At 40.4% G+C, this 23,055-nt stretch overlaps 3 protein-coding genes across 3 annotated transcripts in view; 2 read left to right on the top strand and 1 right to left on the bottom strand.

The window, feature by feature from the left end:
- Window positions 1-906: 906 nt before the first annotated feature.
- Window positions 907-3,510, top strand: pmch (pro-melanin-concentrating hormone). Its single transcript, XM_042510940.1, has 3 exons — window positions 907-1,149; window positions 3,141-3,282; window positions 3,452-3,510. Exons 1-3 carry the CDS (start codon window positions 907-909, stop codon window positions 3,502-3,504), a joined length of 438 nt encoding a protein of 145 aa, XP_042366874.1. The 3' UTR covers window positions 3,505-3,510.
- An 855-nt stretch (window positions 3,511-4,365) lies between these two features.
- Window positions 4,366-23,016, bottom strand: LOC121961732 (PARP1 binding protein). The gene is made up of 11 exons (XM_042511790.1): window positions 22,966-23,016; window positions 22,413-22,568; window positions 20,463-20,699; window positions 20,245-20,349; window positions 17,804-17,974; window positions 17,502-17,656; window positions 13,652-13,835; window positions 13,326-13,507; window positions 11,143-11,224; window positions 5,283-5,469; window positions 4,366-4,738 (listed from the first exon to the last, which is right to left on the bottom strand). The coding sequence occupies exons 1-11, from the start codon at window positions 22,990-22,992 to the stop codon at window positions 4,419-4,421; spliced, it is 1,806 nt and encodes a 601-aa protein (XP_042367724.1). The 5' UTR covers window positions 22,993-23,016; the 3' UTR covers window positions 4,366-4,418.
- Window positions 9,468-23,055, top strand: part of nup37 (nucleoporin 37) — a 30,071-nt gene continuing 16,483 nt past the window's right edge. Inside the window, exon 1 of the mRNA XM_042511794.1 lies at window positions 9,468-9,628. The gene's annotated coding sequence lies outside the window, so the exon portion shown is untranslated. The remainder of the gene's footprint in view (window positions 9,629-23,055) is intronic.

Genomic DNA, 23,055 nt, shown 5'->3' with positions numbered 1-23,055 from the left:
TCAGATCATTTTCTCGTTTCTAACTTTATTTTTCTTTGGGTTTTTTTTTCAAATTTTCAGGTAATTTTCTCATAGTTTTTACTAAGATTTTTTGCTAATTTTGGGTCATTTCTTCTGAGGTTGCTCATTGCCTTAAAAAATAGGTTTTTGCAAGACATTAAGCCAATTTTCTCAGGTCTTAAAGAGTTAAGATACAACACGAAACAACACGAAGGGCATTATAGTGACTTATACCCAAGCATTAAAATATGACAAGAAGGGATGAGACAACTTTGTGTTCATAGAGATTAGATGTTAAACAGGTGTAATGTTACCATGTTCACCATCTGAGAACATGGAACTTTTCTTATAAAAGTCCTCATAATAATTTCCTGCAGAAAGTTGTGATCATTAATCTCACCAGCAGCTACAGTCTGGAGGCTTTCATGCATGTAGCTGACCTTTGCAGAAGGTCCATCATGTTTAGTTACTGATGCCACTCAAAAAAAATGACGCACTTTGACTCATTCAGTGCAGTCAGTCTCTGTCCTCACCTGCTGGGCTCATTTCAGATTCTGAAGGAAAACATCCAGAATGAATCCCTGCCCCTTTGACCTCCTGTGGACCTTTTGGACGCCTCTGTGATGAGGTGGAAATTACAGCCCTCCATGTTTCAACACGTCTCAAAACAGACAAAACAGAGCTATTCAACCTTTTATTTTACAAAGAAACACCTATTAATGGAATTAAAGCTGTGACCTCTGAACGTCCGGTAACCTTTAGCCTTTAAGATGGATGCACCTCTGCAGGAGACTTTCCTACATATAACAGTTTTAAGTTGTGAGCATAATGCTTTCTCCTGGATATATAAGACAGCTGAGAGCCCGGTCACAACACTCATAAGCTGAGAGACAACTCGTAGACACCATGACCTCGGTCTACTCTTCCCTGTACTCTCTGCTGCTATTCTCTCAGCTGAGCAGACTCTCGGTTTCAGTGGCAATGCCTTCAGCTAAAGGAGAAGATGGCGCAATGGAGCAAGATGGCCTGTTCCTGGGGGCCGAGCCCATGGCTGAGCCCGCTGTGGTTTCCCCTGTGTACAGGCGAAGCCTCGTGCAGGAAACGAATGAGATGAATGAAGATGGAAGCCCTAAATTCTTCATCCTCTCGGTAAGAGGCACATCGCAGCTGTTTGAAACAGTTTTAAGGTCCAGTGAGTAGGATTTAGCGGCATCTAGTGGTGAGGTTGCAGAAATGAAACTTCTTCCATGTGCCAAGCGTGTAAGAACTACAGTGGCCGACGCAAGAACGCAAATGACCCTATCTAGAGTTAGTGTTTGATTTTTCCATTCTGGGCTCATGGCTGACTTTGTGAGAGAGGACTGTATGTAGATATAGTAAACAGCTCATACTACGGCAACAAAAACACAACAATTCTGATTGTCAGGTGTTCATAAACTACTGAAAATATAGTTGCTAATATTATATGCCATTTCTGCCAGTAGGTGCCTCTAAATCCAACACCCTGGACCTTTAAATGGTAACTAATAAATCCTTGTTAATAAATCTAATGCTTTACAAGCCATTAAAACGATAAACATAAAATATGCTGCAATTTTTTAAGCTAGAAAAAAATAAAAAACTTACTCTACAAGGATAATTTTTATCAGAGAAAAATACATTTTCTTTTTTAATGCGGAAAATACAAAGTCCCAAAAGGTGACATTTTTAACTTGTGTGCACAAAAGAAGTTAATTATCTTTTGTGGAGAAGCTGTAATTTTTTTCATGCTGTGACCTAGAGGGTTTTCACAGGTCTACCCAGACCCTAGGACCCGAGACCTGACCCAGAACTTATACTGGGTCCACGTTTTATTATGGGTCAGTCGGGTCTTGGTCCCATTCTATTACCCAAGTCTGTTTATTATACCAAAGTGGAACTGAGTAGACTCATGATCAGCGCTGATCCCAAAAGAAACGCATACTAGGGAATCAGAGGCAGATATTTTAAATAAAATAAAAATAGACACCTGAAACAGTATCAGACATTATGTAAAGTGAGATAAGAACAGTATCTGACATTATAACATTTTTAGCTGTTGAATGGCATTTTTAGTGGCAATTTTAACTGCCTGGTTTATCAGATCTGTAAAATAGACTCTCCTCTTGGACATGCACCAAGTTGAGTCTGTAATGTCTCAGGCAAATATACGTCTGGTATATACATTTTTAACAAAGATGTGGTTGGAACAAATTTCCTGGGTCCATAAAGGTTCAGGTCTATCATTTTGGACTCATGTGGCCTCTACTGTGAGCCTTTTTTATTAGGGTGAAGCAACCCTTTAAAGCTGTTTGCTCAACAATAAATTAATCCAATCTAAAGTTACCAACTATTTTGACTGCTCGCAGTTTATCCCAAATAAATGTATCTGGCTAGTCTCCGTTTGCAGCCATTGAACTCTGCCAACAACAGTCATGCATCATAACTTTTCATTGTATGACATTTCTTTCCATAAACAACCGCAGCTAACCAGAGTTCAACAACAAAGAGTACATTATCTCCATCCTGTGACTGATCATTTGACCCCTTTCAATTGGTCACCGTCCTCGTGTCTACTGTTAAGTCAATATTTCATGCACATCTATGAAAAACTTTTACGGCAGCGCTGGAAAACCGGGAAATACTATTAGCCGAAAAGGTCAAATGATCACAAGCCTATAAAGATTTATTGGAATCACAGTGGGAAGAATGATGATATATCTGTGCTCCCTCAAACGTTTGGCCGCAATATGCAAAGAGTTTATCTGGCGGTTGCGTCTCCTGTGTGTCATGAACATGGTGGTTATCTCTGCGGTAATGGGGAACAGGCAGCCATGTTGGAGAGAACAAAGCCATCTGGGTGAAGCAAGGGGGGAAGTGGAAGAAAACGGGCCACTGTGATATAATAAAAAAACGGGGAAACACATTTCTTCCATTTGGGGTTCCTGCGGCTTGGATCAGCTGGTAGAGACAGATCCAACACCTGTGCTGCAAGTGAAAAGATAATCTTTGAAAGCTGTTGCAGATTTCGCTGTGACGATCCAGAGTTCAGATCGTGCAGTATGTAAATGTGTGTGGTCTTGCGGTGTCACATGCAATCACTGATCAATACTGTGTTTCAGGACATGGGGCTGAAAGAACACGGTATTCGTGGGCTGAACCCGGCCTTCACCCGGTCCTTTCCACTGCTCACAGACCGAAGCTTGAGCCACACTCCCGCTGAGCACAGTTTGAAAATTGATCGCAGAAACACCGACATCGACAGTAAGTATCTGTGAAACCATATTTCTGTTTAAACATTTAAAAAAAAAAAGTTGAGTAAAAGCTTTTTTCTAAAGTACAACCTCACCAATAAAGTTCGTGTATCGAATTTCTTCATGTCCACATTCACTAATGCAAGTATTCTTCACTTTCTTTCTTTCTTTTCTTCCAGTACTGCGGTGTATGATAGGAAGAGTGTACCGACCCTGCTGGACAGCAGTCTAAATGTCTCCCACGTGCTGCCGTCCTGTCCTGACTGTGCTGTGAAAATGTCCTTATGTTACACTGAAATGCATTTTCTTGTAGAAAACATGCACTCACAAATATGTAAAACAAAAATAAAAGTTTATTAAAAGTGAAAAGTGTGCATCATATTTACAGAGATCATTTGTGGATTTTACAAGTTAAATAAAATGTACAATTAATGATTAAACAGGCTACATTTCAAGCGCAAAGCAGGTCTCAGTGAAAGAAAGTGTACTGACCAAATTTCCCAACAATGAGCTGTCAAACTGATCTACTCATGTTGCAACCACACACATTTTCCACACAGCTGAATATGTAAAAGTGGCTCTTAAACTAGTGTGGAAACAACAAATTGCTTATAGTTTATTAACAGAAAATTAATCTGCAGTAATTTTGTCTAGCGATTCATAATTTACGTGCTTTTTCAAGGAGAAAATGCTAGATAATTTGCTAGTTGTTGCTTCTCAGATTTAAAGATTTTGCACTTTTCAACCACTATCTATTTTACATTTTGTAGTCCAAGCAATTAAATTAATGGTTTGGCATTTTGGGAAATACACACCTCTCTTGCTGAGAGTTAAATGAGAAGATTGATACCACTCTATTTCTTGTTTAGCACAGCCAAATTAGCTATATTTAGCTCTAATATATGCTAGAGACAGGCTGTAATTTAAATCTCAGTAAGTCATGAAATTAGCATATTTCCCAAAAGGTTTTCATTGAAACAACAGTCAATAGATTAACTGAGACTGAAAATCTTCATTAAATGCATCCTTCATTAGGACACTCACATAATACACGAGATTATTAGTGATAAAAAAAAAAACAGCAGCTGCTTTGTATGAACTTAGAAAAAGTCCACACTCCCATCATGAAACCAGTACAAACAACCATTAGACTCTGAAGAAGCTGGTGAGCTTTCCCTGTCCGGCGATCAGCTTCTTCTTACTCGAGGCCTTGCTGGCAGTCCTGCCAGGCATTTTGACTCCAGTGACCTGCTTCTTCTCTGGCGGCTCGTTCTCAGACCCTCCATGCTGTTCAGAATCCACCTGCTTCCTCTTGTTGCCCTTTTTCTGCGCCTCAGTGCCAGCACTTTTTTTCCTATTGCCCGCTCTCGCATCTCTGTTTTGGGCATTTCCACTTCTTGGCGCGAGAGCAGCCCCCCGCTGTACGCCACTCTGCTCCTTATTCGGGCATTCAGATGTCGACTTGGCTGGAGAGATTGAAACAAAGCAAAAAAGCAAGTGTGACAACCCGGTAAGGAAAAAAAAAGGGGAAATGTTGTGACGAAATTGCTGACGTTAGCTGCTGGTGGAAGCAGGCTGTGTGTTTATTCTGCGAAGCTGAAATTTAACATTTGTCATGTAACCTGATGGAGCGGAGCCTGAATTCCCACGGAACAAAAGACAGAAGGGGAAATGGGCAAAAAGTCTGTGTGAGCGTGTGTGTGTGCTTTTTGGTTTTTACTACAGATGTGGGTGTGAGCAGGTTTTATAGAATAGGAGAATAGGGGTTCATTTAATGGCTGATGGTAAGTACCAGTCCCAGGGCTGGGGCTGGGACTGGGAAGGGTTCAAGGCTGGAGCTGAGAAGGTGTGCCTGGGCCTCCGTCCAGCTGTGTGGCGTCAGAGGAAACAGAAATCTATCCCAGCAGAGACAGAACGCTGCACCGCTTGTGTTGACATTTGGAGATTTTCTCTGCACGCAGTGGAGCAACAAAAGTAGAATTTGATGAATTTAAAAGGTTGATTTTGTACCTTTGGTCGTCTCTTCCACATCGAAGCTGCTCTCCTCATCCTCAGCGGGGCTGGTTTGGAGTTTGGGTGCTGGGTGCACACAGGTTGGGACCTGGCTGGTGCTGGGGAACTCCAGCACACGGTTGAGTGGCAGTTCGTCATCTTTGTATGTGCAAGCAAACTGGGATCGAATAACTCTGTCTCTGGGCTGGAATACACAGGAAAAAGACATAAATCCAGCTGATATGATATAATTACACACAGATGATGAGCTGTATCAGTGCCTCAGGGCAGGTGACATAAATGTGCTTAATTTATGGTATTTACTTTGGTCTTTGGAACAAAAAAAAGCCCCCTCGTTCACATAAAAATTCCAAGACAGGCTGCGCCAAATCTCAAGATATTTCACTGAAAGAATATATCAATTATGTCAACCTTATGGTGGCACTAAAGTCAGGGAATCACCAGGATTCATCCTCTAAGAACCATAAATATCTGTACCTACATTCATGGCAATCCATCCAACGGTTGTCTATACATACATGTCTTCAAAAACATTGTTGCAGTATCAAGTTGTGCAAAAAGAACATCACAAAAACTGCAATATTGTACAATAATTTATTTAAAACCTTTACTGAAATAAGAAAGATTACGTGCTCTCGAGCCTCATGCAGCTCTCAGCTCAACAACTCTGCACGACATTGAGATTAAACGATAATCGTTTTATCAAAATTCAGCATGCATGCATTTTCATGGGCGGTATCACTGTATAACAATATACCAGGGTATTTAGGATACCTGAAGGAATGTCTTTCAATTGTCTCTTTTAAATTTAAACAAATGGGTTTTTAAGATGAGTTAACAAGGCAATTTTCTTAACATTTTGTGGATTTCTATTTCTATAGATTTTATTTTTAAAACAGTCATCTTTGTCTTTTAAAAACTAACAATATACCTAATAAAAAAGCTTATTTTTAGAGCACGAAAATCAGGTTAAATTAAGGAGTTTGCAGAAACAACAACAAAAAATAAAAAAAAATCCACATAACATGCTGTTTAGCCATCCTTAAACACCGCAGGGGAAATTCCTTTTCCATGACAGCCCTGGCATAGATGAAATTGTGAATGCCAGAGAGGAATTTGTGCTTAAGAAAAAAAAGGATGTAAGGCATCTGGCAATATTTTGGATAAAGAAGAGATGATGTGGCATGAGCACAAGTAGTCTACAAGTCTGAGCAAGGAACTGAGAACATTTTATATCTGTCTATTTATAGCACGTAATGTAGTCGCCATTATATTCAACAATAAAACAAGGGTGGAAATTGACTTTTTTGTCTGCCTTGCCACTGAGTGCAGTGGATTCCAAAATCTACCAATTCAATAGATAACCTAATAAATCTAGCAGCTACTTGAATAATTCACATTTGGCTGGTGCTGGTGCTAATTCCCAATCCTATTACCGCGTATTTTCCTCATATCGTGTAGCCGTATTTGACAGTTTACTGAAAAAAAACTAAAAATACCAACTGTGACATAGTTGATGATTTGTATCATTGCCTACAGGGTCATTTCCAAGATTCCTCGAGATTTGAGGAATGTCTTTCTTTGAAATTAAAAAAAAAAAGAAGTGCTTTCAGGGATTACAAGCCACTTGATGATTGCATTAGTCACTAATAACGGTTGACGAATCATACACGAGCACAACTTTAAACAGGAAAACCAGTTTCTCCAATCTCATCATGTCTGAGACAGTAGCACAGCACCTCATTAAAAACCCTTTTTCGGACAGTTGTGAATGATACTGAAGGCTCCAATCCTGGCCCTGGGGCACACAGATCCACAGCTTTTCAACCCGCTGTTTGATCTACGTCTGCTTGGGATTATCACAATCCAAGGATTTCACCCTTCAGGCCAGTGGGCCACAGTAGGGAGGAGAAATCTGAGGGAAAAAATACAGCGAGCAAAGCTGGGTGGGTCCGCGAAGCACAAAGGGATCAAAGCCTTTGTGCTTTTCAAAAGAACTTCTTTAAAGAGCGCCTAAAACAACAGTAACCCTAAGAACGAGGCACACTTCAATAATGTAAAAATGCATGCTGCCCTGGTTGCATGCTAATAAAAAATGTCTGAAACAATGCAAAACAAAAAACAGCCAAACTGCGATTGATCGATAATATCTAATCCAATTACAACAGGTGAGAGCCCAACGTGGCACCGCGTGGTCAGACGGCCATCGTTCACGTGAAGACGGCCGTCCTGAAATAACCCCTGCACGGCGCCTGAGCCGACGCTGCCAACACCTGACCAACACATTCTTGATAGCGCTTCCAAAAGCAGGTGCAAGCAATTTCTGCAGCCTTGACACGCAGGTGATAGAAGTGAGAACAGGTGCACCATTAATATTATCACGGTCAGACGCTGAAACAATCACTCCGAATTAAAATCTATCACGTAATCAAATCTTTTTTTAACAAACATCACGTCAGAGAGGAGCAACGCTAAATAGTTTCAGAGTTATCTCTGCGTTTGGATCATCTGTGGCACAGAGACAAAGATTTGGAAACCTCCCAAATAGCAGAAACTAAATCTGTCCATCTCCGTGTGTGCCAGTTGACGTCAGTGCATGATGAAACCGCTGGAGAAGTCTGGGATAAAGTCATTCAGCAGACAACAGGAAACAATAACCTTTCAAGTTTCCCTTGCTAGTCGAATTACGCGACTGATATGGCATCTTCAAAGTGAAATTGATGCAGAAAGCTTCCGCTCACCGAGTTCAGGAAGCGGTGAGCTGCCCAGGGACCATTACAGCGCACTCAAACAGGAAGGCAGCCAGATTGTGGGGAGCTAAAATGACATCTGCTAGCGCAATCAAATAAAGGAGCCATTTCACAAAATGTGTTTAGCATACATGTTTAAAAAGGAGTTCACACAGTGGAGCTGCTTCGTGCTAAAAGAGCAGCCCTGCCTTCACATCTAAAGCTGGTGTTGTCAGTGTTGTTTGGGTGACTCAGCAGTTTTGGAGTGCATGCAGTAGAGGGAGAAGTACTCTTAAAAGTAGTGTGTAAAAGTGTGTAAAAGAGTAAAATTACTTATTAGGGTGCAGAAAACCTGCCTTTAGAGTTATGTTATACTATAAATATTATGATAATCAGTGGTTCCAGCCGCAAGGTCCAGATTTCTCCTTAACCACTATTTTAAGGTCCACCTATTAGATGAACTAACACCTTTCAATTTTATTTTACAAAATGTAAATAAAACATTGGCTTAGAACATGAAGAAATAAAACATTTAAAGAATAAACAAAAAAACCCACTTCAGAGTAAAAGCTCTGTGCCAAAAATTCACTGTATTACCAAATTTATTATTATTATTATTTTTCACATTCTCAAGTTACTCATGGTCCATTCAGAATCAACCTGCGACACACTTTTAGCCCGCAACCCACCAGTTGGGAATCACTGACATATGCATTTGCATGTAAGCAGCTGTATGTTGTGGCTGGAATAACCCGACCAGCAACGAAGTTTTGATAATGATGTTGCTATTTTGTACTTCAAAAAAAAAAAGGATTATTATTATTAATAATAATAATAATAATAGTCAACTGCAATTTTTCTTTTTTACATAAACATATAATGTTTTTTATTTTTTTTAAATCAATGCAGCAGTGCAGAAGTTGAAAACAGCTGTGCTTACAGTGTGGGTTTTTTTGTTGACAGTTGGCAGTTCAGTGTGCTGAGATGCCACCAAAATGCTGGAAAGTGGCTACTTCAAGCCACTACATTCAAATTTTGGAGAATCAAATGAAGTAACTATTTACTAGATTGATCTATTTACTACTAGGTTACTGTTTGTTTTGTTTTGTTTTTAAGATTATTTTTTAGGTTTTTTAATGTATTAATGTAAGTGTGAAGGGGGAAGACAGAGGTGTTGACATGGTCGAGGCTGGAATCGAACCCGCGGCCGCTTCAGCGAGGATGCAGCCTCTGCGCATGCGGCGCCCGCTATAACCACTGAGCCGCCCGCTATAACCACTGAGCCGCCAGGCGTCCCGGTATTATAGCTTTGTAAACGACACCCAGCCCTGAGCTGCGTTATCCCACCGTCGGGTTTGGTGGGTTGGGCTTACCTGGGACCTGTGAGTCTGACAGGTGGCGGGCGGAAGTAATTAGACCAGGTGCGCAGCCTCAGCGGGAAAACATGTTTTCTGAGTGGCAAGAGGAAGATGGGCGGTGGAGTTTCCTCTTTTCCCCGTGAGGTTTTGTTTTCCGTAATTGTCCGCGTGTTTAATGTCTACAATGAGCTGTCAATGGAGAGCGAGCTGACCAAGTGACGGCCTGCGGCCCCGGGCCGGGACAGCGAGGCAACAGGTAGGTCCACATCTCTCACCTTCAGCCCGGCAGCTGAACGCGCGCTCTTTGATAATGTATATACAGGCAGCAAAGCCCTGGGAGCCCTAGATGAGTGTTTGTAGAAAGTAATATAGGGTTTCCACACATTTTCATAGATAAAATTTCAAAACGTTTCCATGACTTTTCAAGGACCCATAACATTTTTTTTTCTTGCCCCACATGCCCAGTGTTTTTCAAACATAAAAGTTAATTTCTATCCGGACACAATTTGAGCATCCCACATGATGTGTCCAAGGGCTGTTGGAAATGTAAAAAAATCAGCAATTATTTTAGTTTTTACAGTTTCTGGCTGTGCTAAATTGTTATTTTGGCATTTTATAAGGTAAATATTCCTTTTAAAAATGCTAATGCCTAAATAAATAAAAAATAAAAAAAATCACAAGAGAATTTTGTTTAAAATTTTTCTATAAAAATAGCCACAAAAAACAAATCTCAATTTTTATAGGTTTCTGTAAAAATTGCCCCGCCCCAAAAAGAAAAAAAACATGCCATGTTTCAAGGCATTTGGCAGTCAAATAAATACAAAATTTAAAAATGTATGGCTCTCCACTAAAGCAAGAAGTGCTTCAAAAAATAATTGACAAACAACAAATAAACAAAAACATAACCAAAACGCTGTTACACGTCGACACATATTAGAGCTACATAACATCATCAGCTACAGGAAATAAATACATTTTCCAACTTTTTTCTGAAAACTTTCTTTTTTTTACTAATTCTATGACTTTTCCAGGCCTGGAAAATGTGACTGTGAAATTCTGTGACTTTTCCAGGTTTTCCATGATCGTGGGAAACCTGTATATATGAATCAGCCTAAAAAAATCCAGTATCAGTCGAGCTGTATGGCGTACGTGTAAAACTGCACAAAGTGGAAAAACTCTAGTACCTAAGCAAATGTACTAAGTTATTTTCCATCTCTGAACATATGTTATGATAACTGTGCTAAATCAAGAGTCAGATGAAATAATACTCTTTGCTAGATTAAATTAAAGCACACAGTGCAGTCGGTGCACTCAAACCTTTTTGGCAGCAGAGGCCGTATAATCACAATGAGACAGATTCTCTCACACTGATCCCAGAACAGCTGAGCGCCCAGCAAGGAAGGAAGATATTGATATCAGATATACAGTGTGTTATATTGTGCACTGTAGGCAAATGGACCGGGGCCCTGACAATAGGATAACTTATCATCAGGATTGGTTAATGGTTTGAATCCCCCACGAATAAGTCTCTTTATGCCACGGATTTAAACAGCACCCTCAAACCAACACTAAGAGCTAAAACACAGCTGTGCAAACGGGAACGGTGGAAGTCAGTTAAGATGTGAGCTTCAGCTAAGCAAATAAATAATATAATACCAGGGAGAAATTACAGGATGTAAAGACATTATTTTCAATGTTTGTACATCTGATTCAATTTGAAGTAACTGATGGTTTGGATTTGGGGCTCTTGGACAAAGGGGCCCACGTTACCTTGGGTTTGAGCAGGTCTAGCCGGCTCTGGACTCGGTTCTTTAGAGGTTCTGGAGAACATCCAGTAGACACTTCAGGGGATCTGAGGGGCGAGCCACAATGAGAAGCAAAGACAAGAGGTTTATAAATTAGAAAAGCAAGAAGGTTACATGGTCACACTAACCAAGAAATCTCCCCGCTGCTGCTCTCTCTCTGTTGCAGCTTTGCATAATATTTTCAACATGTAAAAAGATGTTTTCATTCACGTCAGACCGAGCTGACGTTGGGCTTTTGCAACATCTTGGATATCAGCCATTCAATGTCATGCACCGCCGACATAATGTAGGTTCCCCCCCGACCGCAGCCAGTGGCTATTTCTTTTTTTATATTATTATTTTTATTTCAGATGTTTGACCAGAGAAATTGTTCCAGTGTGGTGTGGGAGGATTTTCCTCCATATGGTTTCAGTGGAGAGTTTCATGTACAGTCTCATGTTGTTTTAATTGCCGTTTCAGGGGTTTTCCCACTCTGGCTGAATCCCGCGGTAGTGAAAATAGTCTAATCTAATTCAAAGCTCTGTGATTTTTCCATAGTAAAATAACTTTTAATTTCACAGAGTTGTACTCGACCCCTGAAGGATGTAACAAAGCATTTAGCTGAATTTAAAGGGACAGGGCAGGTCTTTTTAAGTGGGGTTGTATCTGGTACTTATTCACAATCAGTGTGTTACATACTGTCGATGTCAGTCGGCATGCCACCACTTTGGAGAAACAGGCGGGAGTACCGATACTCACCAAAGAGCTACTGTGGACGGGGTCAGCAACAAAACGTATTTTTGCCACCTTCTTTATTTTCATTATTGTAATTTATTTGTTATTTACCACATCTATTGCACATCTGTCCTGGAAGAGGGATCCCTCCTCAGCTGCTCTTCCTGAGGTTGCTTCAGTTTTTTTCCCCCCGTTACAGGGTTTTTTTGGGGAGTTTTTCCTGAGACGATGTGAGGGTCTAAGGACAGAGGGATGTCATATGCTGTAAAGCCCTCTGAGGCAAACTGTGTTATGTGATAACGGGCTTTGTAAATAAAACTGAATTGACATGAATTAAAAAGATTAATATCAGCTTCAGTGTGTGCAATATTTAGAATATTGTCACCGCTTTAAGGCTCCTTGACACTTTTTGCATTGAGCGTCGATGGACAGCTGCAGTCACATGCACATGGTTCCATTCATAATACAATTAAGGGTCCACGTCCCTCGACACCAGGTATTAAACTGGAGGGCTGGGAGGTGAGCTTATTGTCGTCATGCTGCCAACATTCAACATGTTCTCATCCTCACTTGTCACAAATTGCTGCTTTGCAGTGGCATTTACTGGCAGCATTTTAACGTGATGCCGTCCTGCCACGTTTCATGGTCTGGCAGCGTATAATAACACTGCGACCGGTTCTGTGTGGCCGTATTCTTAGCTGACGCCATCCAGCAGTGTTTCATGTGCATGTGAATGGTGTCTTTTGGTGTTGCGCTCTTACGTCGAAAGCACTGGCAATTTTACGAGTTCGGAGTCGGGTGAAACTGAGAAGATGCTGCTGGGTCCGGAGTGAATGTCTGTTGAATATTCAACTCAAAAGTAATTTCACTTTGGAGAAGCAGCTGCAGTGCTGTGAACTGGACTTAAGTTTGGAACAAGATATTGTACCCTGCACAGTTTGCATGTTTGCCACGCGTACAGTCGGCATGGTCACGTGTGGATGATGACATTTACGTCATTTGGACCTTTGTCGACACAAAAGCTAGAAATCGGCCTTCACCTTGCCATCAGACAGCGATTTCTGGGAAACTGAAGCTTCAGTTGTGTGAGAGCCTGCATCAGCTGACCAAAATGTCAGAAATTCATCTGACTGTTCAACGCCCGCAGTTGCACGGCTCGAAAATCAGGTCTGTTTTTGCGTATGCTTGACTTAACTTTGTGGCAGTACTCTTGCCTGCATCTTCAAACTGGGGGCGCGCTGACAGCCACGCCACCATATTAAATAAAACACTGACTGTGGATAAGTAACTTATATTGCTCTATTTTAAAAGGTCTGAAGTATCCCTTTAAGACCCATCTGAATCGACAGTTACAATCTATGATTAAAAATAAATCTATAGCCCTGAAATACCAAACTTAATCCCACTTTGTGTAGTGTGAGTGTTTGTACCAACCTGAACAAGTTGAGGATGCAAGTCGCCTCTGCTCCACTGAGGACGGGCTGGTCCTCAGACAGCAGGTCTGCCTTGTTCTGACATGGAGGACTCAGCGCCTCCTCATCCAGCAGAGCCATCAGCACCTTCACAGTGTCCCGACCTCCGTACGCGGTGCAGTGATTGACTGCAAAAGCCTTTGGCTGGAGGGGAAGAGCAGCACAGCTACAATCAGCTCACATAGCTCATTGTTGGAGGAGATGAAGTGGGTTTTTGTATGAATGTATGGAAAGACACAAAAGCCAGAATTGCAGCTGCCTGGCTGGAGAGCAGAGGTTATACATTACCCTGGCAGGGCTTATCCCTGTCCCACTTCCATTAGCAATCTGTTTCTGGATCTGATGTAGCTGGCAGATCTTCTCCCTCAGCTCCATCGTCGTCTCCTCGGCTGCAACGTGCACTGCATCTCCGCTGCTGCGTCCCTTCACCAGCGCTGCCCTGATAGCGGTCACCAGTCTGGCTCCAGATACACTGAGACGTAAACACAGTGACAGTCACAATGACATCTTCTGGGAGAGTGTTATTGTGCCATAGGTAGAAAAAAACTGTTTATTTTGGAAAGCAATGGAGTCTTTCTTCTGCAGAGCGCACATACAGGTTTTCATCTGGATGGAATTAATAGTGTTCAAGAGTTCAGCCAATATTTGCCAACATGAATAACTCTCTCCTAAAACTGAAAACCCAGAAAAGCCAGGCCTTAGTCTGAATGTCTTCAAAAGATATACTGCAGCTTCACTTTCAATTAATTGGACACTGACTTTAAGGGCTCAGAGTAATTGTTTCGGTGTTAACATCCAGTTGAGCTTTATTTCACTGTAGTGCTGCTTTGCCAATGTTAACAGTTATGAAGCAGAAAATGTGCTCCAAATCCCTGTTAAAGTCACCCTGGGCACGGTCACTGCGCTCACCCATGGACTGTCAGCAGACAAACTCCAGGATTTTCCTCTTTATAGTTCTGGGGGATTTTTGCCCGTGCTTGGTTGCGCTGCATGTCCAAAAATCATAGCAACATATCACTTCTGTAGGTTTCTACCAGTCACGTGCAATAAAGGTCCCATACTATGTGCATTTTTGGGGTCATACTTCTGTTTTTTGGATACTCTGGGTTTCTACCAGAATATGTTTACATGGTGTAATATTGAAAAAACACATTATTTGTCTCATGCGGTCTGCCTGAATACACCTGTATTCACTCTCTGTCTGAAATACACCGTTTAAGCGCCTGTCTCTTTAAGCCCTCTTCCTGAAAAAGCCCAGTCTGCTCTGATTGGTCAGTGTTTCGGAGTCGTCCATATAAAAGTACAGAACACTGTAAATGAATAATATAATAAAAATTACACCTCAAAGTAGTGTTGTAGCTGAACCTAACATTCTCAGTCAAAATCTGCTGAAATTTAGCTTATAATTCCAATATAGTACAGCTACTTCTCTAAAAATGAACAAAAATTTCATTTCCACTTAAGTGGAGTAGTGATGGATTCTGAACATGCAAAATAGCTGTTTCTACTTATATGAGTATCAGGATTACTATAAAACCTGAATATCTGTTGCAAATTATGCTTTCTGTGTACGACACCTGTGTGACTGTGGATAGAAACAAAGATTTAGGCAGGGAGCATGCTCAAAATAACCAATACTAATCAATTAAAAAATGCATCGACCGGGCTCGATACTGATCCTTCCGATCGGGACATCCCTAATTCAGTCTGTAGTTGTGACATCACATCTCACATTAGTCCTGATGGCTCCTTTAAAGTCACAGTTTCTGAATATGGACTGTGTGCATTTCTCCATGAATTGTGCATTTTGACACTTTTTTAGTATTTATACAGAACTATGCCAGTGCTGCAAAAAAAAAAAAGACATGGGAATCTGACTTTTCACAATATGGGCCCTTTAAAGCACGCTCAGACAGATTGCAGTGAGGTGGAGAGGCGGTGATTCAGCCCTGACCCAGCTCTGATGTGAGCGAGCGCGGCTCAGTAACAGAATCATTTGGGAAAACAGATGTTCAGTGAACACGGGGCCCTGAACTCTCCATAGAAGGTGTTTGTATGAGGAAATACAGTACTCCGCTGAGAGCGTAACGGCACTGCCTGTTGAAAGACACATGTTGGCTGAGTTCATCAGTGTCTCATCAGACGTGCAGCGCTCTCATCAGCCTGCATGAACCGAAAACCCTCAGAAGAGCAGCGGGAGTCGAATCCACTACTACACAAACATCACAATGTGTTGTTATGGCTCGGCCGAGTGGAGCTAACGTCGCTACTGGGACTGCTACAAAGGGTGCCTTCAACAGCTTCACCTCAAAAAGCTCAGCCCTCACATGATTGAACGGCTAAATCATTTCTGATAACCGCTTCTGTTGTGCTGCCAGACGCTTTGACATCCAAAATAATCTGTAATGGTATGGAGAATGATCTGCGGGACTCGAGGTTTGATGATAATTCATCAAAGAAGGAGCTCCAAACAGGGAACAAGTTATTTAACAAAGACAGGCTTTGATGTTGCAAAGATGAACATGCTTTAGCAATCCAAATGTTATCATGAGGAGCTTAGATGGGAGCCATTACGGGGATTGAGGGAAATAATAACGAGCTGCGGTGGGACAGGTGCATTTTATGATCACAGGTGTGATTTCGGTACACAGGTGTCTGCCAGGCTGTGAGTATTCCTACCAGCAGCCCCCTCACACAGAGCTGATATTTTAATAAATTCACAAGAATTATTTCAGCCACACCAGATAGGAAACTGAATTAATCTGATCTGCTGGAAGAAGTGAAGAATTTCAAAGAATATCCCACTCACTCATAAATCACGAATTTCAGTGTATTTGATGTAATTTGCTGCCAAATACAGAAGAATGCCCAACTTTTCTTTGAATCTGTTATCCTCCTAATCAGCTCAGATGATTTGACTGGAAATTGAATATGTGTTTATGAGTATTAGACTACAGTTGGTTAAATACAGCTCTTTTTAACGATGCAGTATTTGAAATGAAGTGTTACTCATACTAGAATGTTTAGCTACCACAAATCATTGATTTAAAACATGGCAACTAAGGGAAAGAAACTGCAGTAACAGTTAGGATGACTTTATTTTACTCAGAATATCACAGTTCAGAGAGGGAATAGTCATTGCTGTTAACTGGTATACTGATGTCTATGAAAACTAAAGTTTTCCTCCAAATTTTGCCTCTTGGCCACATGCAAGCTGAGTTTTAGGTAGTTTTCCAGTGTATAATATCAGCGTGCCCAGTTCTGACCGTCCGCGCTCTAAACTGACGCCGTCCACTGTCATTCCATACACATGCAAAAGGTGCCTTTTGGCATCTCATTTTGCACCAAAACCACTGACAAAATGAGTTTGTAATAACAACGGGCTGGGGTTACTGTTAGTGTTGTTTGTCAAGTTTTGGAATTGAAATTCCTTTTTCTTTTTAACCTTTTGTTACCGGAGCATATTGGCTTGAGAAGATGTGAAGAAGGCAGTACAAAAGCACAAAGTTAGTACAAAAAAGGAAAAAATTAATTAAAGTTAAAAAAAAAAAATATCTAAGTTTCTAACTGCTTGTTGCCCCCTCCCCCACACTTTTACCAGAACCCCCCCTCCTCAAAAAAACAATATGCTCAACTGGGCTCAAAGGTTAAAAAAACATCGATCCAGGTTTCAAAGGGTTAAAATATTTCATGTAATTAGAAAATAAGACTGCAATTTGTTTGGTTTCTTGTGGATGCCTTTGTGAATTCTTAGTGTCTCTGACTGGACCACAGACAGGAAGATTGCGATGACTCTTAGTGGCTTGATTGTCTCAGCACGAGGGTCGGTTGACCAGAACGAAACAGTCTGATTAGTTCCTAGAAATCGCCATGCCCTGTGGCGATCGTAATTTTTCTGTCTGATCTTATCAGGATTTCAGACGCAATTACAACAAAGTCCTGCAGTGTTTTGTAGGATCAGGGCCACAAACAAATAGTTTAAGAATAGAACATGAATTTAAAGTTCAGTCCTTGAATGGAGCACATGCCAAACTCCGAACATTTACAGCCGATTGTGTCACACGAAGGGAAGCATTACCTCAGAGGCAACAGTAAGACAGGGAGCAAGTGGAAGCCTGGATTAAGCTGCATTGTGTACCTTGGGTCCAGAATCTCCCCGAGTATTTCTTCCAGGTTGTCTAGAAACTGGACAAAGTCCGACAGGCCTTTGACATGTTTCCTCAGTGGGTCAGACTCAGCTGGAGCGTAGCCCTTCCCTCCGAGCTGGATGGCCCTCACAAAAGATGTCACAGCCTGCAAAAGCATAAAGGAGACCCAAATGTTGCGCCAGAGAGGATTACCCCGTCTTTTAAAGTAATTGTTTTGGATTTCTAGTAATGTAAAGTGTGAATACATAATCGCTGAAGCCTGAGCACGTGCTGAGAGTGCGGGCTTTCTCACCAAGAAGAGGGAAGTGTTGTTTTTCTGCGCAGCGTGCTTAATGTCGGTAAATGCCTGACGTCCAAGAGTGCGACTCGGGACATCGAGGGTTAGCGCCAAGGCCAAGTCGTTCTGGGCGTTCACAAGCAAATTTAGATAGGAGCAGAAAACCCGTCTCAGTGATGTTTTCACCTGTTGAAAATAAACAAAATGAATAAGTGCACCATTATCATTTTTGGTTCGAAAACAAATTGAAAATCGGTTAGTCCAGATGAAACAATATTTTGAGAGTTCATAGCTTTGGCATCGTGACAGATTTCCAAGTAAAACAAGATAGGCAGGCAGGGTATAATGTTGGGAGAAATTTGGGAACTCAAAATGACCACAAAGAGACATAACAACACCATAGAGGTCCCAAAAAACTGCAAAGAGACACTAAATAATTACAAAAAGGGGCAAAACAATGATAAAGAGACACAAAACAACCACAAGGAAACACAAAATGATCAAAAATTGAAAAATTACCTCGGAGTCACAAAAAGACTCAAAGATGCAGAGGAACTCCATAGATACACAAAATAATTACAAAAAGGGGAAAAACAAACATAGACACAAAAAACAGAGACAAAACATCCACAAAGAGACAAAAAATGGCTACAAAGCATCACAAAATGACCAAAAAAAAAGACAAAGTGATATCAAAGAGAAAAAAATTACCTCTAAAGAGACCTAAACAACTACAAAAAGACCTAAAACAATCAGAGCGAGACTTAAAAAGACTCCAAACCTGCATACAATTACCAAAAAAGACATAAAACTTCAGAGACCCAAAAAATGACAAAAAAAAAAAAAAAAAAAGCGACACAAAATGACGAAAAAAAAGGCACAAAACTGCTAACTTCGGCTGGCTGCTAGCTTCCTGTTTAGTGCTAACTTAAATTGAGATAAAATGATTTAATCATGCTGCTTTTTTAAACTTTGGAGCCGATAGTAAGGGTATCGATAGAGAGTCCCGGGGGATTTTATGCTCTCAAAATTTGTATGCATGTATCCACAGATTTACAGATGTCTCTTTTATCATGCAAGTCAATGGGAAAATTTTTTTTTGGGCCCCATGGCATCACATGACGGTATAATTTCACCTCTGGCTAGTATTTAAATTTGGCTTCAAAGCCAAAGCGGTGCTGTTCCTGTTCAAAACAGGACTCCACAAATCAGTGAGTGTTGTCACGGTGGATACGTACATTTTTCAGAGTTTCTATAGAATCAGCGTATTTCTCAAAATGTCAAACTATTCCTTTAGTAAAACTTTTGGCTCGGGTCCAGTCCATGTTGTGTTTATAAAACTACCAAAAACGGACAGTAGCTTTACTGCATGAGTAAAACCACTGAAAACAGCAGCTGACAGCCCGCGTTAAACTCCAAAAAATGACATCACTCTGCTCTAGCTGTTGGTGCGGCAGCAAGTGAGCCTCCACTAAAAACTCATAAATTCACAAGTGACAGAGAAGAAGTGGAGGAAAGAGACTGTGTTACAGAAGCTCTTGTCCAGCCCCACGTTGTGTTGTTTTAAACATCTGCCTGGTAATTGAATTCACATTGCGCTCTTAAATCTGAGTGATATGATATAGAGTTCCTGTCAATAAGAGCAGGATGGATTCCAGACAGAAATTAAGTACGCTGAAGACTGGGAAAGTGAATGCATGGATTTTTGCCAGCAGGAGAAAAAGCATTTCACTCTCCTGCAAAAAAAAATCTTTATATGGAGGGTAGAGGGCAAAGTGGAAAGAGAGGTTTCTTATGAAATAAGTTGCACATTTTATTAGTGCGTGACAGTGATGGAAGAAGTATGCAGATCCTTTACTTAAATAAAAGTACTAATACCACCCTGTGAAAACACTCTGTTACAAGTAAAAGTCCTGTGTTGAAAATGCTACTTTAGAAAAAGTAAGTAAGTAAAATCAGGAATGTAAAGTAAAAGTACACAATGCAGCAAAAAAAAAAAGCACAAAAAACTTAAAATTAAATTAAAAACAGAAAAAACAACCCAAAAACTCAAAATGATAAAAAATAGAAAAAAAACACCCCCCAAAAAACGCATTATTGAAAAATTAATGTTAATTAATGTTAATAAAATAGTTCAATTCATTTCCTGTGAATCAACAGGTTGATTTATCAAATGTACTTTTATAACAAAACATTAAACATTATATTTTATAAAGTGTGTGTTTTTATACAAAAATCTCAATTTGTTAAGTAACTAAAGGTGTCAGATAAATGTTGTGGAATAAAAAGTACAATATATCCCTCTGAAGTGTAGTGGGGTAAAAGTATAAAGTGGCATGAAGAGAAAATACTCAAGTAAAGTACAAATGCCTCAAATTTGCACTTAAGTACAGTACTTGAGTCACTGTCGTTAGTTAGACTGCAGCAGTGGTGTGTGACAGCAGGACTGGGTTTACCTGTGAGCTGCAGGGCCTGATTGTACTGGACGGCGTTGACGGGACGGAGGAGTCTGGTAACTCTGAGACCTCCGTGTTCCCTGATAAGAACTCAAACAGCTCCATCTTTGCAAAAAACAAAAAAGAAAGCAGTTAGAGAGATACATTGATTGGACTTTTTTTTGCTCAGGAGCCAATCTGATCGTCCACAATCATCAGTGTGATTTCACCCAGCTCACCGGGCTCACGGGCTCCTCAGGGTCCGAGTCCACCACTCTCAGCTGTTTGTACATGCAGAGGATATCAACCAGGTCCAGCGTGTTGGAGCGCTTCAGGAAGGATTCGTATGCCTCCAGGATGAGATCATAGTTCTCCAAGCGTGCAAAGTCGGGGGGTGGCAGGTGAAGTTTGTCTAACAGTAAGTGTTTCCAGGCCATCAGGACATCACTCAGAGCCACTTTGAACTCTCCGCCGTGCTGTCACAGGAAGAGAGAAAACAGTGAAAGCAGCAGCCGTAATTACCGACGGCCTGGAACCAATCAGTTCAAACGCAGAGAGACCTTCTCCCGCCGTCCAAAAATGGGTCAGGAGCGGTCTCAGCCGGAAATCTGTGGGAATGTCATCAGTTATAGACGTGATGACAGTCGGCCTGATGGTTCAATTGAATTATGCCATGATGATGATGATGATGTGAACTGGGCTTCGCTTTTGGGCCGCAGCATAATTTACAACAAGAACACAAGAAAATACTGACTGCTCTATTCCTGTTCTCTGGAAATATGTTGAACTTTTTATTTTGTTTGTTGATTTGCATCCCTTTGGGCCAAGAACAAGAACCGATCGCAAGGTGTTGTCGGCCTCAAAATAAGCAGCAGAGCACAGAGACCCCTCACACAGTTTAATACCAAATAAGCCACCAAAAGGAACAGAGATTCAGTAACCGCAGTACAAGACGGGGCATATTTATTTTGTTTATGGCTGCAGAGGTATAACATGAAACCGTATACCATGGAATAAAACACTGACAGTTATTACATTATGTGCATTTGCCAATCTGTGATATCAAAACAAAACAAAACAAAAGAGAACCTTTCTATTCCTCTTTGACAGCCTCTCTAAACTCCTCTTTTTCGTTCCTTTAACAGTCATTGTAACTACTACTAATAATAGTTGTGTAGTGATGAATACTGCGATATTGTGCAACCTTGATATTTTCTGAGACAGTTATTTTTCTGTTAAAATCTCATATCGTTGCAACCGTAGCCATGGAGTCAAAACTGGGTGGGAGTCCACAACCCTATAGAAAATAATTCAAAGTTTGAAAACTAATTTGACATTATACTATATAACATTGTATTGTATTGTATTGCATAATATATTATTACACTGTTATACTAGAAGTGGTAGTACTTATAAGAGCAATTTGTTAGGTTTACTTAGGGTTATGTTTACATTTGATTAGGTTTTTTTCAGACAGCATTGTGAAGTTAGGTATTATAGCATAGAAAATTATAAATAGATTTTTATAAAAACATTCAAGGGTCCCTCACATTTTCATGGACAATATTTCCAAACTTTCCCATTACTTGCCAGGAATCCATAATAATTTTTATTTTTCTTGTCCCCCTTGCCTGCCGTTTTTCGAACATATCAGATTCAATCTCTATTTCAATATACTTTCAGGTGGTTTGCGCACATAAAGGGATAAGAGAAAGACAGAAAGCGGAGAGAAAATGAAGAAACCTATTTGATATTAAACAAAACATTATGTCATCAGCTAAATTTGCAATTATGTCACATTATGTGGAAGGTTATCCATTGATAAAATTACTATAACAACTTAATAACATGCATGAAAAAAATGACTTCACCGTAACTTTACTTGTTCAGTGACCTTTCCTGGCCTGGAAAATGTGATTGTGAAACTCCATGACTTCTCCCACATTTTCCATGACCATTGAAACCCTGTATTTTGGGGGTGCATTTCACGCGTATTTGAATATTGGTCAGATTCAGTATATATATTGATAAATACACATGCATTTCAACTCCATCCTTGCATTATCATAGGTGTATTTGTATTTTAGACTTTTTTTTATGTTTGTATTTATGCCACAAAAGGCTACAAATTAGTTCATACCGAATCCAATCGAAGAGCTGTTGTTTTAAGAAAAGCAATGATCTGTTACCTGCTTATTCACATCAGCCATGGCGAGCTGCAGCAACATCAGCATGCCATCAGCTCCATGAATGGTGGTCCTCTCAGACTGTAAAACTCTGTGGCACTCTCTCCTGAAGACTTTAACCATCACTTTCAGACGGTCTCCTAAAGTCTCCATTTTCCCCTGAAACAGCAGTATAGACAAAAAAACTCCCTCAACACCTGTAAAAACATCACTTACAACAAAGACAGACTATTGTAACATCACAGAAAGTTGATCATAACCATGAAAATGTAACTTTTAAAGAGCATATCAAAGCCAGTAGCCTTCCAAGTAAACACTAAAGTGATATCTGAACAGGTTGTAAATGATTAATTTATTTTTTCATTAAAAATAAAGTCTTCAGAGTCTTTGGCCTCAGTGGCACAATGGTACTCACTCTTAACTGACTATTAATTACAAAAAATGCCTCATAATATGTCTTTTTGTCAAATAGGAGACGATGCACATATCTAATTAAGCGTATTGTATGATTATGGATACAACTAATCAAAAACAATATTAGTTTAATAGTGCAAACCTCTATTATTGTAGAAGTCTCCGACATCACACACGTCCACAGAAAGAAGCAGTTGTTTGAATTTTTAAACTCCCAATGACGTTATGCCTC

This window comes from Plectropomus leopardus, chromosome 22, assembly GCF_008729295.1.
Source record: "Plectropomus leopardus isolate mb chromosome 22, YSFRI_Pleo_2.0, whole genome shotgun sequence".
Taxonomy (NCBI): Eukaryota; Metazoa; Chordata; class Actinopteri; order Perciformes; family Serranidae; genus Plectropomus; species Plectropomus leopardus.
Note: the sequence above shows the minus strand (reverse complement) of the source record. Positions and strands in the feature narration are given on the sequence as shown.

Excerpts from the sequence above, each read along its gene's own strand:
- pmch (XM_042510940.1), top strand. The coding sequence starts at position 907 with ATGACCTCGGTCTACTCTTCCCTGTACTCTCTGCTGCTATTCTCTCAG. Across the intron at positions 1,150-3,140 it reads CTAAATTCTTCATCCTCTCG|GACATGGGGCTGAAAGAACA; the intron begins GTAAGAGGCACA and ends ACTGTGTTTCAG. Across the intron at positions 3,283-3,451 it reads CAGAAACACCGACATCGACA|TACTGCGGTGTATGATAGGA; the intron begins GTAAGTATCTGT and ends CTTTTCTTCCAG.
- LOC121961732 (XM_042511790.1), bottom strand. The coding sequence starts at position 22,992 with ATGTCGGAGACTTCTACAATAATAGAG. Across the intron at positions 22,569-22,965 it reads AGACTTCTACAATAATAGAG|GGGAAAATGGAGACTTTAGG; the intron begins GTTTGCACTATT and ends CTGCTGTTTCAG. Across the intron at positions 17,975-20,244 it reads TCAGGCCCTGCAGCTCACAG|GTGAAAACATCACTGAGACG; the intron begins GTAAACCCAGTC and ends TATTTTCAACAG.